This window comes from Saccopteryx leptura, chromosome 5 (genome assembly GCF_036850995.1).
Source record: "Saccopteryx leptura isolate mSacLep1 chromosome 5, mSacLep1_pri_phased_curated, whole genome shotgun sequence".
Lineage (NCBI taxonomy): Eukaryota > Metazoa > Chordata > Mammalia > Chiroptera > Emballonuridae > Saccopteryx > Saccopteryx leptura.
Genome location: NC_089507.1, coordinates 143,433,332 through 143,447,016, shown reverse-complemented (window position 1 = coordinate 143,447,016; position 13,685 = coordinate 143,433,332). Strand labels below are relative to the sequence as shown.

At 45.4% G+C, this 13,685-nt stretch overlaps 1 protein-coding gene across 2 annotated transcripts in view; it reads left to right on the top strand.

Moving 5' to 3' along the window:
• The window catches only part of PTPRN2 (protein tyrosine phosphatase receptor type N2), a 477,946-nt gene that overhangs the window by 76,271 nt on the left and 387,990 nt on the right, over positions 1-13,685 (top strand). For both annotated transcript variants that reach the window (XM_066385718.1, XM_066385717.1), the window contains exon 2: positions 1,329-1,379. In XM_066385718.1, the coding sequence (XP_066241815.1) occupies positions 1,329-1,379 (51 nt within the window). The remainder of the gene's footprint in view (positions 1-1,328; positions 1,380-13,685) is intronic.

Sequence of the window (13,685 nt, the reverse complement as noted above, 5' to 3'; positions counted from 1 at the left end):
GAGACCTTTAGGGGTTTGTTTCTCATTGTGGTGCAGTCTCTTGGATGGCTTGAGCAGAGTCTTTGAGGTCTGCTACCTTGGCTCTGACTCTTCTGACCCCAGTGCTGAGACCTGGTGGGCGAGTGACTTTCTCAAGGTTACTGCTTTTGGGAGAACTGGGTTGAAGTCAGTCTACCTAAGTCTCTGACTGTAAGCTCTTTTCTGCATCACCAGCGGGGCTCTGGTCCTCCAGGAAAGAAACAATTGTGTGGAGGGAGGAGGGGCAGAGATACAGGAGTGGGCAGGGAGCAGAGCTGGGAAATGGGGAGCTGAATGCATGGTGAAGTAGGTAAAGACGTCTTGAAGCGAGACTAAAAAAGGAAATGCCATTTTCCATGAGATTATGTTGTTTCAGGAAAACGGAGCCTTCACTTAGAGTTGTAGGGAGATTCCACGAGGTCTTTTCAGTTGAGTCTTAGTGGATGAATAAGAGTTTGTCAGTTGGAGAAACAGGAATAAAGACATTATGCTTTTGCAGGAACATGTCCTTGGTGTTGCTAAAAGGCGTGGTGTGTTCAGAAAACATCAGGCTTTTGATGGTTTATGGCCTTCACTGGGGTAGGTGTGATTATGTGATGCCAGGGCCCTGGGATGGGTCCTCATTTGAGTGTTGATGGCACTCCCCTGTTGTTCACACCCTCCCCTGACTGGCTGTATCTCTGAAGCATGGGTTTTCTCTGTCCTTTCTCTGCATTTAAGATGTACTAGAACACAGGGCAGAATGTCTGCCTTCCCTGACCAACACCAGCCCCTCCACAGAGGTCAGTGTGTTGGCTGTGGCACTCACTTTGCATTCTGTCTCTCCTTGTGGCTCACCAGTGTCCTCCCTCTGCCTCCTCTCTAATCTTGGAACAAAGGTAAGCCTCATCCACACTGGGCATGCACATAGTGGGGGTGGGCACAGAAGGGCCTGTCCTGGTGATGATGCTGACAGAGTCCATGGGTCTGGCCCCCTGGCAGTTCCACCAAGCGGGTGTCTATGGAAATGTCCCACCTCATACCCTTCAGCTGTTCACCTGAAGGGTTCCTCAGGCAGGCAGCCAGAAGAGACAAGATGTGTGAGTGTCCTTCCAGTGGAAAAGCTGGTTCTCTCACTGACTCAAGCCAGGGGCATGTTCTGGCTTCCAAATGACCCAGCATCATCTCAAAAAAGCCAAAGGCGGGGAGTGGTGTGTGGGTCTGCACTGTCTCTTTTGGACTTGGGAGCTTCCCCATGCCACGGTCTCTGATGGACTCAGTCCCCTTCTTCACGGCTGACTCGGCTCTGTTTTCTGTTTTTTTCCTCCCAGGATGCTTACTGGAAGATGGCCTTTGCAGATCGTTTGAGACCTGTGTCAATGGTGAGTGTGCAGTCCTGCCTAGCATGTGTCTGTGGGGCTGGGTTTACTTTTTTCTGCCAACCAAGGCAACCTCACAGATGGGGCCAATGAGTGGCATGAAGGCTTTGTGTCAGGGTCACTTTGTTGGGTGCTCCTGAGGAGCTGTGGAGCCGAAACATCTCTCGACATTATTAAAAGGGGAGAACATGGAAAGTTAGTGGAAGTGGAACGTGCTCTTTATATGCATGCGTGTGTGTCTGCATCTATAGCTGTGTTTGTATTCCAGTCTTTAAGGTCATTCATGAGAAGCTTCTCAACAATGGGTGGTGGAATCTGGAGCTTGACAATGAGTAGATAAGATTGCCTCCCTCTCTGCACCCCTGAGCACTGAGCCTCACTTCCGACGGCCCACTTGCTCTTCTCATTTTGTCACACTCCACTCATTTCTGCTCTCTGCCAGTAGGCAGGCTTTTCATCCTTTTGGACACCCCTCTTCCTCTCTTCATGGGGGAGAAAATGTTTGGTGCTTGAGGTTTTCAGGTAGAGTGCAAAGACCCCAAGGTGGGACCTAAGACACCGGAGCAGGGCGTCCTCCCAGTGCCTGGGCTCTGCAAGGGGCGGGCACATACACTTTCCACCCTGTGAGTCTCAGAAAGGTTGGATGTGCTCAGAAGGGTTGCCTCTTAGAAGAAGAATAAAACCTACATCTTAGGCAATATGGGGCAGCATGCACCTGGGTAGCAGCCCTTCAAACACTAAGGGAAGGGACTTAGGCCAGGATACTCACACAGGAAATCCCAAAGGCAGCTTTATCAAAGTCAAACTGGGTCTTCATATAGGAGCCTGGGCAGCATGGGAAGACCAGTGTGAGGTGGGGGCTATCTTCTCGCTTACTGCTTGACTGTCCTTAGTTTATGGTGTGTGTTTGGGGGAAGGTGGACTTGGTTACTGCCTGGATTTTGCCTGTGGCATTTCTAACTTGGCACAAGCGCTCCACATGTGGGTGCCTGTGGGTGCAGCCTGGTTCTCAGAGGACATTAGGCTGCTGGGACCCTTTATCAAGTCCTGATGAGGCCCTCCTTGGGTTAAGACACTACTGAGGGTACTCAAGGAAAAAACCATGTGTCTCAAGCAGCATGCAGTAAGAATAGTCCTGGGTCCCTGACCATTGATTTCAGGTCTGTGTCCTGGCAGCTCATGGACCCTGGGGACAAATTGCTGACAGTTCTGGATGGTTCCTTTTTTTGAGGGGGACAACTGTTGTGCAGAGTGTGATGAGTAGTGACCAGGGGTGGGGGAAAGTGGTGATCACAGGACGCAGTTTACAAATGACATGTCCCTGCCTGCCTGAGCGCCTGCAGATCACGTTCTTGCACATGGATCGTCTGCTCGCTTTGACACCACTCTAGCCCCTATGACTGAACCTTCTGCAGTTTTTATTTAAAAGTAGTTTAAAAATAATTTTATTTTAAAAAATAGTTCATCTGCCCTCAGTGAAGATTGATTATGAAGGAAACGTGTGTGTGTGTGTGTGTGTGTGTGTGTGTGTGTGTGTTTAATTTGATTACAGGCATAGCATCATGGCAGGATAAAAGCTGCAGCTCTCTCCTCTCACTCTGTCCTGCATGGAGAGCAGGCGCGGGTGTCATGGCCACTTTCGGGGCTTTTTCTCTCCTCCCCGCCCTGACACGGAATTACGTTAATGCTACATAAGATAATAACTTTGAATTCTTTGGTAAAGGAAAGCAATTTAAATGTAAATATAAATACACAGGTCTTGATCTATGGAGACAGGCAATATTTATTTTCTCTAGTACAATGAAGGGCTGGCTAAGACACAGCAAAGCAGGCATCATCCAATCTCACAAAATTGTGTACTGTGTATGCATAGCTGGCCTGGATTTATGGTTGCCAGTGGTGACAGCATGACACGGCTTGTCAGCGAGTGGGGGACAGAGGCGTGGCTCGGCCAGACACAGCATTCTTCTCTCCGTTGTCCTCCCTCTTCTTGGGAGATACATAGAAATATATAATCTATTAACTTTATATATGTTTTCAAAAGCCCAACAGACCTTGCTCATCACAATTAAAATTAAAATGGTTGCATGGGATAAAGTACAGTTATTCTTTAGTATCTGCAGGGTGTTGGTTCTGGGACCCCGTGGAAACCAAAATCCTAGGATGCTCAAGTCTCTAATATAAAATGGGGAAGAGCAAGGCATTCAGTCAGCTCTCTGCATCCATGGATTCCCAGCATTCTCAACCACAAGGTGGAAAATACTGTTTCTGATTCCTAGTTGGTTGTATCCTCAGATGTAAAACCCAGGGATATGGAGGGCTGACTGTATATTGCAAAAAACCCCCCACAAAAACCCCGAGAATACGAGGACCTCTGCAGTTCAAACTGTGTTGTTTGTTCAAGGGTCATATAAAGAAAGTCAAAGTTAACATACCACCTCACACCCATGAGGATGGCTCCTATTAACAAAAAAAAATCCCTAGAAAACATTTGTTGGGAAGACATGCAGAAATTGGGACCATTGTGTGCTGTTGGTGGGAATGTAAAGTAGTGCAGCTGCTGTGGAAAGCAGTTCAGCAGTTTATCAAAAAATGAAACATGCAACAGAATTGAATGACAAGATAACCTGGACATGTTTTCTTTGAATATATGTACCCTGATTTATTGATGTCACCCTATTAAAATTAATAAAAAATTATTTATTAATAAAAAAAATGAAATATGAAGTGACCCAGCCATCCCTGAGTATATACTTAAAAGAATGGAAAGCAAGGACTCAGAGAAATCTGTATGCCTGTATCATAGCAGCATTACTCAAGGTAGCTAAAACATGGAAGCAACCCGAGTGTTCATTGACAGATGAATGGATAAGCAAAATGTGGTCAGTACACGCAGTGGAGTATCATTCAGGCTTACAAAAGAAGGAAATTCTGACAGGCTACAACATGGATGAACTTCAAAGACATTACACTCAGTGAAATAAGCCAGTCACCAAAGGACCAATATTGTGTGACTTAATTTATATGAGGTCCCAAGAGTAAGCAGACCTCATTTTATTGTGCTTCACAGATTCTGTGTTTCCATCAGCCCTCCACCAGCCAAAGGACTGTCATGTACCAAAGGCCCAGATGATGGTCAGCATTTTTTAGCAATGTTAAATAAGTTGTTCACATTTTAAAAACATAATGCTATTTCCTACTTAACAGACTACAGTATAGTGTAGACAACTTTTACAGGCACTGGGCAACTAAAAACTTCGTGTGACTCACTTTATTGTGATATTTAAGTTATTGCAGTGGTCTGAGGGATGTATGCCTGTAGTAGACTCATAGAGACAGAAAATATGGTGGTGGGGACCAGGGGCAGGGGATGAGAGGGGTATGAGTGTTTAATGGGGACAGAATTCCAGTTTGGGAAGGTGAGAAAGCTCTGGAGATGGTGGTGTGATGGCTGCACAACAGTGTGAGTGTATTTAATGCCCTGCACTAGACACTTAAAAATGATTAAGATGGAACATTTTATGTTATGTGTATTTTAGCACAATTAAAAGAAAGATTTAAAAAACTGGAAAAACCATTAGCAACATTTTGGCAGACCCAGAGTTCATATTCTTGATTAAACAGGGCTTCTACACATTATAAGGAAAAGGGAATTCAATAGGAAGATGGGCAAAGCTGTGAATGGTAAATTACAGACATGGTAATGAAAATGGCTCTCATAGCACATGAAGTGTGTTCATCCTCAATAGAGACGAGGGGATTATAAATGTAAACCACACATCATAGTGCTGTTGAGAGCCCCACTGTCCTGGGCTCTCACACACTCTGCTGGTAGAAATGTGAGTTGGCAACATTCTGTAATCTCGTAATATCTATTTAATGAAAAATACCTAATGATTTTATTTATTTTGAGGATTCACATGTATAAAAGTAAAGATAGAAAAAGACTGTAACAATGTCTATAAGTCCACCAATGAGAATAGTTTCATAAATTATGGTGGATCTATAATATGGGATATTATGCAGCTACTTAGAGATGAGTTAAATGTCTATTTTCTGACCAGAAAAATATCAGTTATTTGATAAGTAGAATAAGTTCCAGAGTATTTAATTCTATTTCTTGAAAAAGACAATATATGAATGTGTTTCCCTCTCTGTGTGGCCAGGAAGAGAGATTTGAAAGGACTGCTGTCATCTTTCAGGACAGTTTGGAGAGGGTATATATATATGGGCATTATTACCTCATGCTTAAATATCTTGGCATTGCTTTATTTATTTAAAGCACTCTCATGCTCCTTTTTTTTTTTTTTTTTCATTTTTCTGAAGCTGGAAACAGGGAGAGATAGTCAGACAGACTCCCGCATGCGCCCAACCGGGATCCACCCGGCACGCCCACCAGGGGCGACGCTCTGCCCACCAGGGGGCGATGCTCTGCCCATCCTGGGCATCGCCATGTCGCGACCAGAGCCACTCTAGCGCCTGGGGCAGAGGCCACAGAGCCATCCCCAGCGCCCGGGCCATCTTTGCTCCAATGGAGCCTTGGCTGCGGGAGGGGAAGAGAGAGACAGAGAGGAAGGAGAGGGGGAGGGGTGGAGAAGCAAATGGGCGCTTCTCCTGTGTGCCCTGGCTGGGAATCAAACCCGGGTCCTCCGCACGCTAGGCCGACGCTCTACCACTGAGCCAACCAGCCAGGGCTTCATGCTACTTTTAATAAAACTAATCTCATAAAGACATTTCAGAATCTGCTGAGCTGATTCTGACAGGCAGGTTTGGTTAACGCCTTCTGCCTTGGGTCCTAACCTGTATGGGCTAGAACTCTAGCCAAGCCCCTGGCCCTCAAGCAGGGGCAGCCCTGGAGGAGCCATGAGACTCCTGTTCTGGCTGCAGATGGAAGTTTTGTGGCGGAAATGTCTTGGGCATCTGTGGTGGTGGGCAGGTGGACAGATGGTACCTGGAAGGTGGTCTGCATGATGGGTTTAGTACTGGGAAGGTAACTGGACAAAAGTCTGGGTATGGAACAGCTCAGTAAGTCCAGCCTTGTACACCTTTGGGGTCCAGAAGGGGAAGAAGTGAGCACTGGGCTTGGGGAGGGAATGACAGCCTGTCCCTCCAGGACGACTGTTCCAGCTCCAGTAAATAACACCCATCAGTGGAACAAGAGCCTCACTGGGCCTAGCTGGGTTCAGAGGGGACACTGAGACCAAATCTTGGATAGGTAGGACTGGGGTCAGGTCTCAAGCTCTGTCCCATTGTCTCTTGTTTGTGTTGGCCCTTTGGCAAGGGATGGGGGGATCAGAGATGTGGCTGCTGGTCTTAGGCTGGCACAGGCTCCTGAACCCCCAGCGTTTGAGGGGACATTTTCCCCTCCCTCCCTCTTTCCCCCCTCCCTTCTTTTCTCCCTCCTTCTCTCCTTCCCTCCTCCCTCCTTCCTTTTTTTCTTTTTCTAAAGCTTTCTTGAGGTCTAAATGAAGCAGACCAAATTAATATTTTTATTGAAAGTTCTCAGAACATTTTTTTTTCTTTTAGTTCTTTTTATTTTTGTGTTAGCGATCACAGGCTGGGTCTGTCACCTGCTGGTTGTGACCTGCTGGGGTACCCAGCAAGCTGTGGCAGATTTGATAAACAGAGCTATTCTGTTTTATTGCATTGGAAAAAATAGAATAATAAGAAGCTTTAATTTGACAAGTGGGAGACTATGAAAAAGTACCATGGGTCTGAGAAGGAGATTAGGTAGTAGCAATAAAATCTACGCTGTATGAATCACGAGCACTTGAGAGCTTGTGAGGGAAGCCATCTCTCCTGTGAGGGGAGACTTGGCTGAGCAAGCTCTGTGGGGAGGGCACTGGCTTCCCCAGGAGGGTGAGCTCAGACTTCAGGATCCTCTGGTTCTTAAGGCCAATTTGGGGGAGCTTTACAGTGGGTTCCATGAAATGGCTTTACAAAAATCAACTTTATGATAACCATTTTCACCACTTTTAGGGAAGATGATGCCCGAGTTCTGGCTACCACTGTTCTGGTAATAAAGCAGCACGGTGGAAGTATTTACTGGCAGTGGTAACCTGATTGGGTTTCTAGACAGCAAGGAGGTAGAGTGTGGTAGCAGCTTTGTCTGATAAATCACAAGCGCATGGCATTATAAATCCTGGGTAAAGATGTGGAGGAACATAGCCTTTAGTGATCATTTTATCAGCAGGAGATAGAAGCCAAATCTGTGGTTTTCATATTCACCAATGTAGCCATTCACTCACTTTTTTGGGCAATTCCTGAAACAGCTTTAGAGACTTAACATGCAGTGCTTGTGTGTCAACCCTTTTGCTGGAGGCTCTGGGTGAGCTTCTTGTGGAGAGTCCCAGTGCTGTGGAAACCAAGATGGAAGGCACATTCATTTACTCTTTTATCCATTCACTCAACGATTTTCCACTGACCCCCCCCCCAACTTGATTGGTAACCATTTGTCTGAGGTCAGAGAAGTGATTTCTTTAAGGAAGCATGGTTCTCCTCATGCCCTCAGCCATTCAGGTCCTTCTCATTGAAGAGTGTCTTCAGTTCTTGCTGACACTCTGCCCTCCCCATGGGGAAGAGGCTGGGCGATGGTGTGTCCCCTCCTATGGCCAGCCTCTGGGGAGTGAGCCTGAATGAAAGTAATTTTATAAACGGAAAACGTTCATTGCCCTTTAAGTTTATCATGTTTTACTTTGAGAATGAATTATACAAATAATATATGGATACATTTTTATTAAAAACAAACAATTTGGAAACATATCCCTCTACTCCACCAAATCTCACTCCCACCAGAGGTAACAGCTGTTAGCAGTTGCTATATGCCCTGTACACCATTTTTCATGTCCATTAACACAGAGGCATGGCAGACATTTCCTCGTGATATTCGATTCATGCAAAAGATCTAGCCAGTAGCATGCTAAATGGTCTTGCCCTCTTAGTATTGTTCTTGGTGATTAATTACAAAAACAATCTGTCTCATCCGAGGCTGCTCTGCAAGTGGGACCAGACTCCCTCGTCTTCACAGAGGGCAGTGGGCACCTCTCATGCAGATCCAAAGCCCATAGATGCAGGATTAGGTCACTCGGCATGACCAGGAGAATCGTTCCACTCCAAATTCCAATTATTAAACTGAAAAGGGAAAGAAAATTAATTCCTGAGTTAAGTGCTGTGAAGCAAAGTTAATTTGGCATTTCAACAGGAAAAGAAATGCTGCCATGAGCCTCCACATTAGTGACTTGAGATGAGCTGGAACAGATTCAGCACCATTTGTGCACACACGCACACCACTACCAGCACACACATGTGCTCAAAGAGGAGTCCAAGGACAGGAGCAATGGGCACAAAGTGTCGGGAGCTCGTTACCTGCGCAGGCTCCGCTCTGCCAGATCATGCATTGCACTTCTCTCAGTCTCCAGGTGGTGGCAGCCTCACAGGCAGACAGGGCAAAAAGGCCCGCTGCGTCAGGAGTCATGCTTGTGGGAGGGCCACACTGAGACGGTTGGACTTGGACCCATTCACAAGGCGCACATCTCTCTCTTAGCTGCTCTGGGCCCTGACTTTTCATGGAGGCTCAGGCTGATTCTTCCTGCCTTTGGACTGATACTTGTCAATGGATTAAATGGCTGAGGACAGTTCTTTTGCGTCTTCTCAGGTATAGGACATGTTGGCGACCTTTGCCAATTCAGCATCATTGATATGACCCTGATATTGTCCTTTCTGATGTGGCTTCATAACTAGTCAATATTGGAAAGACCATGTGAGTCTGTTGTTGTTTTGAATAAACAATAAGAACACAAATCCCCATGAGTAGTCAGTGTGGGTCCAGGCCTGTGTGTGCCACCTGGAGTCTGTGCTCATCCCTTGGGTCAGGCGTTGCAGAGCGTGATTCTGAGCCCTCTGATCCCCAGACTTGTCCCCCCTCACACTGCCTGGTGGTCTTCACTGAGACGGCACTGGAATTCCCACTACCTGGTTCAGTTAACAGGGAAGAAATAACTGTATTATTTCTAACTTGTCAGACCTATTATGATGGTGGGAGGGAAACTCCATTTCTCTGGCAGGTTTTCTCTCCCACAAGCTGTGTAGCATGAGCACATGCTCTTTTTGGCGCCTCTGATGACCTGGGTAAGGTTTGTAGTTCTTGTGTTCCAGGGAACAGAAATGCACTTGAGCAAGTACAAGACCTCCACAGAAGCAGGGCTAGTTGTCAATCTCACGTGTCTAGTGCCTGATCATCGACTTCATCCATTAATCTGATTGGTTCAGACTGGTCTCTGGACTTAGACCACTGAGTCATGTGTGTCCTACTGGCCCCGTTGGGTCAGGGTTAGAGGGTTTTAGCAGGGCTGGCAGGCGCCTCTTGGTCACAAAAAATATGTGTATCAACATTTAGTATTTAAATTCTTTACCCTTTAAAAGAGTCACAAACAGGCCCTGGCCGGTTGGCTCAGCGGTAGAGCATCGGCCTGGTGTGCGGGGGATCCGGGTTCGATTCCCAGCCAGGGCACATAAGAGAAGCGCCCATTTGCTTCCCCCCCCCTTCCTCTCTGTCTCTCTCTTCCCCTCCTGCAGCGAGGCTCCATTGGAGCAAAGATGGCCCCGGGCGCTGGGGATGGCTCCTTGGCCTCTGCCCCAGGCGCTAGAGTGGCTCTGGTCGGCAGAGCAATGCCCCGGAGGGGCAGAGCATCACCCCCTGGTGGGCAGAGCGTAGCCCCTGGTGGGCGTGCCGGGTGGATCCCTGTCGGGCGCATGCGGGAGTCTATCTGACTGTCTCTCCCCGTTTCCAGCTTCAGAAAAATACAAAAAAAAAAAATAATAATAATAAAAGAGTCACAAACAGAACAACTATACCCAAACTTTAACATGTTTTTGGTCTGTACATTGTGTATTAATGTTTTCATTTTCTTTTTTCTTAAATAAAAGGTTTTATTTATTGATTTTAGAGAGAGGAGAGAGAGAAGACAGAAGGAGGAATAGGGAGCATTAACACGAAGTAGTTTCTTCTCGTATTTGCCTTGACCAGACAAGTTCAGGGTTTTGAACCAGTGACCTCAGCAATCCAGGCCAATGCTTTGTCCATTGTGCCATCACAAGTCAGGCTGTTTTCATTTTCTTAATCTGAAAACCTGATGCCAATGATTCATCTGGCATGTGTGTGAGCATGTGTGTGTGTGTGTGTGCCCATGTGTGCACATGCATGTGCATGGATGTGGACCTCTGTACACACACTGTGGTCATGAACTCTGTGATACAAACACATTGGTTTGGAAGTCAGGAAACTAAGGGCCAGTCTGGGCTCTGCCACCGACTATTTTCTTGACCTTCTGTTCAAGTCACTTCTCCATTGAAGGTGCCAGGTTTCTCACCTGTAAAGTGAGGAGTGTGGCCTCATCAGTGGTTATCAACCATTGATGCCCATTGAAAATGTCTGGACACTCTCAAACAATCCTGGTGCCCAGGTGCTGCTTGGCTGAATTGAAGCATAATCTCGAAAGGAGGGGGGAGGGGAGCCAGGCATCAGCTTTCCATCTCTTTCTTCTTTTCTTCTTCTTTTCTTAAACTCTTTGAAGAGACTCTAATGTGCACTCACTGTTGAGAACCACTGGGCCAGATGATCTCTAATAACCTTCCCACCCTAAAAATTCCATGACATCTGCACTAAGATACGAGCTATGCAACAAAGCCAAAGGTACGGAGGGGAATTCAGTCTCCTCATTATTACTTCCATGGTTTGTTAGCAAGAGCATCATTAGCATAAATGATATTTCTCTGTGGAGATGCAAATCAATGCAAATGACTAATTTGCCATTTAAGAAATTGCAGATTGCAATGCAGAACTGTCTTAGGTAAATAACCCTAGTTTAATTGAGTGACAGCATTCTGTGTTTCATTATTGATATTAGTCCAAGATACAGGAAGACTGTAAAAATGCTACACATTATTGCTAATACCTGAACAGTGTTTTACAATTTATTGGAGATTTTATGTGCTTTATTTCACTTGAACCACAAAGTTCTGATTGCATCCTAGACTGGCTCTTTGTAAGGCTGTTATTTTGTTGGAGAAATAGGATGCGGTGGCAGGAAAGCAGGAATGTGAACAGTTGGCCAAAACAGAACACAGCTCAATCCAACCCACACAGCAAGGCCACATCTGGGAGCTACTAGGTCTTTGGCAATAGAAATACCTAATTTTTGGAGGCCACTGACTTAAGCTTACACCATGTAAGGTGAGGAGATAAATTCTGTGTTTATGGAGGTCCTTTTTGTCACTGCACAGACTCATCATACAACAGGAAGACCAGGATGAGCAGCTAAACACACATGACCACACACGTGACTACACACACGACTGCATATGTAACCCTGGGCTTTCTGTGCTATAGGCTCGCTCAGGGGTCAGAGAGCATGTGCTCAAGTCCAGCACCTACCTGGCATGTAAAGACAGGGATACAAATGAATAAAGTTCCTTATCTATTTCTTGATAAATTATGCTTCAAAAATAAAATATTTTACTCCTTAATAGCTCAACCTAAGATATATATCAGAAAAATTCTAGTCACAGAGATAAACAACTTTAAATGTTATTAATTTTTATGTTTTGCTTCAATTTCTTACCAGATTTACATGTTTTTCTCTCCTCTTTAAAGTGAATTTAAGGCACCATGTCTCCATAACTTCACTGCTGACTTGTGTTTATCACATAAATCATCATAGTTCTGCTGGCTGGGATTTTTCAGTAGTTCGTCTTAGCTTTATCTGTGCTTTTGCTTGTAGTGCTGGGTTGTGACCTCCTCACTGCACGTGGAGACACACTATGCATATCCTTCAATGCCTGAGGAGTGGGAGCATTGGCTACTCCTTGCTGTAACACACAGTCCCCCATTTGATCCAGTGTCCACTTGAGGGGTTTTTTCTACTTAGCTGTCAGGCAGGTGGTTGCTCTACTTTTCTTGCCTCCAGCTGGCCCTTGAGTTATTTTCACAAACTGTGCCTGGCTGCTCTGCAGACTCCTTTCTGGCATTGACTTGGCTGCCAGTGCGGGGATGCCCTAGGTATGGTGGGCACTGGGTCTCTAGCTGATAGCATAGTTTGCAGTTTTATAAAATATAGGAATAGTCTCTGTGCTTTCTGTAGGCACAGTACACATTGTTCCCAATCCATGTATTCAGGCACATCCAGCTAATGGTTTTCATATACTTCCAACAAGAATGTCCCCTGGGATCCCTTCTTCCAATGTCATCCACCTCTCAATAGTTATGTGGAGAATTTCAGAGAAGTTAAATCTATAGGAAAGAACCATGTGGAAATTCTAGTACTGGAAAATCCACAAACTAAATTTAGGAATGCAGTTGGTGGGTTTAACAACAGATCAGACATAGTGGAAGTAGGGATTAGTGAGCATGAAGTAGGCCAAGAGACCGTCTCCAAAAAGAAAAAAGAAAGATGAAAAATATAAAGATGGGCCAGGTATGTGGGCATGGTAAAGAGATGGTATACTATGATTGAAGTCCACAAGGGAGGAGAGAGAATGGGCAGGAGCAATAGGAAAGAACTTCCAAAATGTATGAAAGACACCAAGCAAAAATTCAGAAAACACCATGGATCCCAAGAAGAATGCACATATACCTGCGTTTTGGGAACAGCAAAGTGAAATTGTTGAAAATACAAATTTTAAAAAGCCTAAAAGGAGTCAGAGGAAAGATGGCAATAAGCTTGAAAGGGAGGCTTGCTATGATTTCTCCATCTACACACAGCTCCTTTGCTGAGCAACTGTGTTATGGATGAACTCCTTCTGTGCCTTGTCTGGGAACCACTGCTGACTTACCTTGGCAGTTCAATGAGGCTGAAGTAACAGAGGTGCTGGTGCCGATATTAGCGACCTTTCCTGCTCCTCTAATGAAGATGTGAGTCAGCACACTGATGCCACAGGAGGAGCAGAGTCATGGGGAGCCAGCTTGCTCATAGGCAGTAAGAAATAGCACTTGATTATTGTTCTAAATCCATGGGTTTTGGGGGTCGTTCCTTATGAAGTTCACAGACAACTTTGGCAGAGTTAAGAGCATCTAAAAGATCATGGTATTTTATCTTTAAAGAATGGAAAGAAAATAACTGCCAATCTAACATTCTATACCTAGAGGAAGTATCTTTATAAAAGGAAATAGAAATAATGACATTTAGAGGTCATTGAAAAATTGAGAGAATGTATTGCTAGCTGCCCTGAATGAACAAGCACTACAAGAAGTTCTCCAGGAAGGACATCTCTGACCATAGATGGAAACAGGGAAGAGGCATGAAGAGCAGAGGA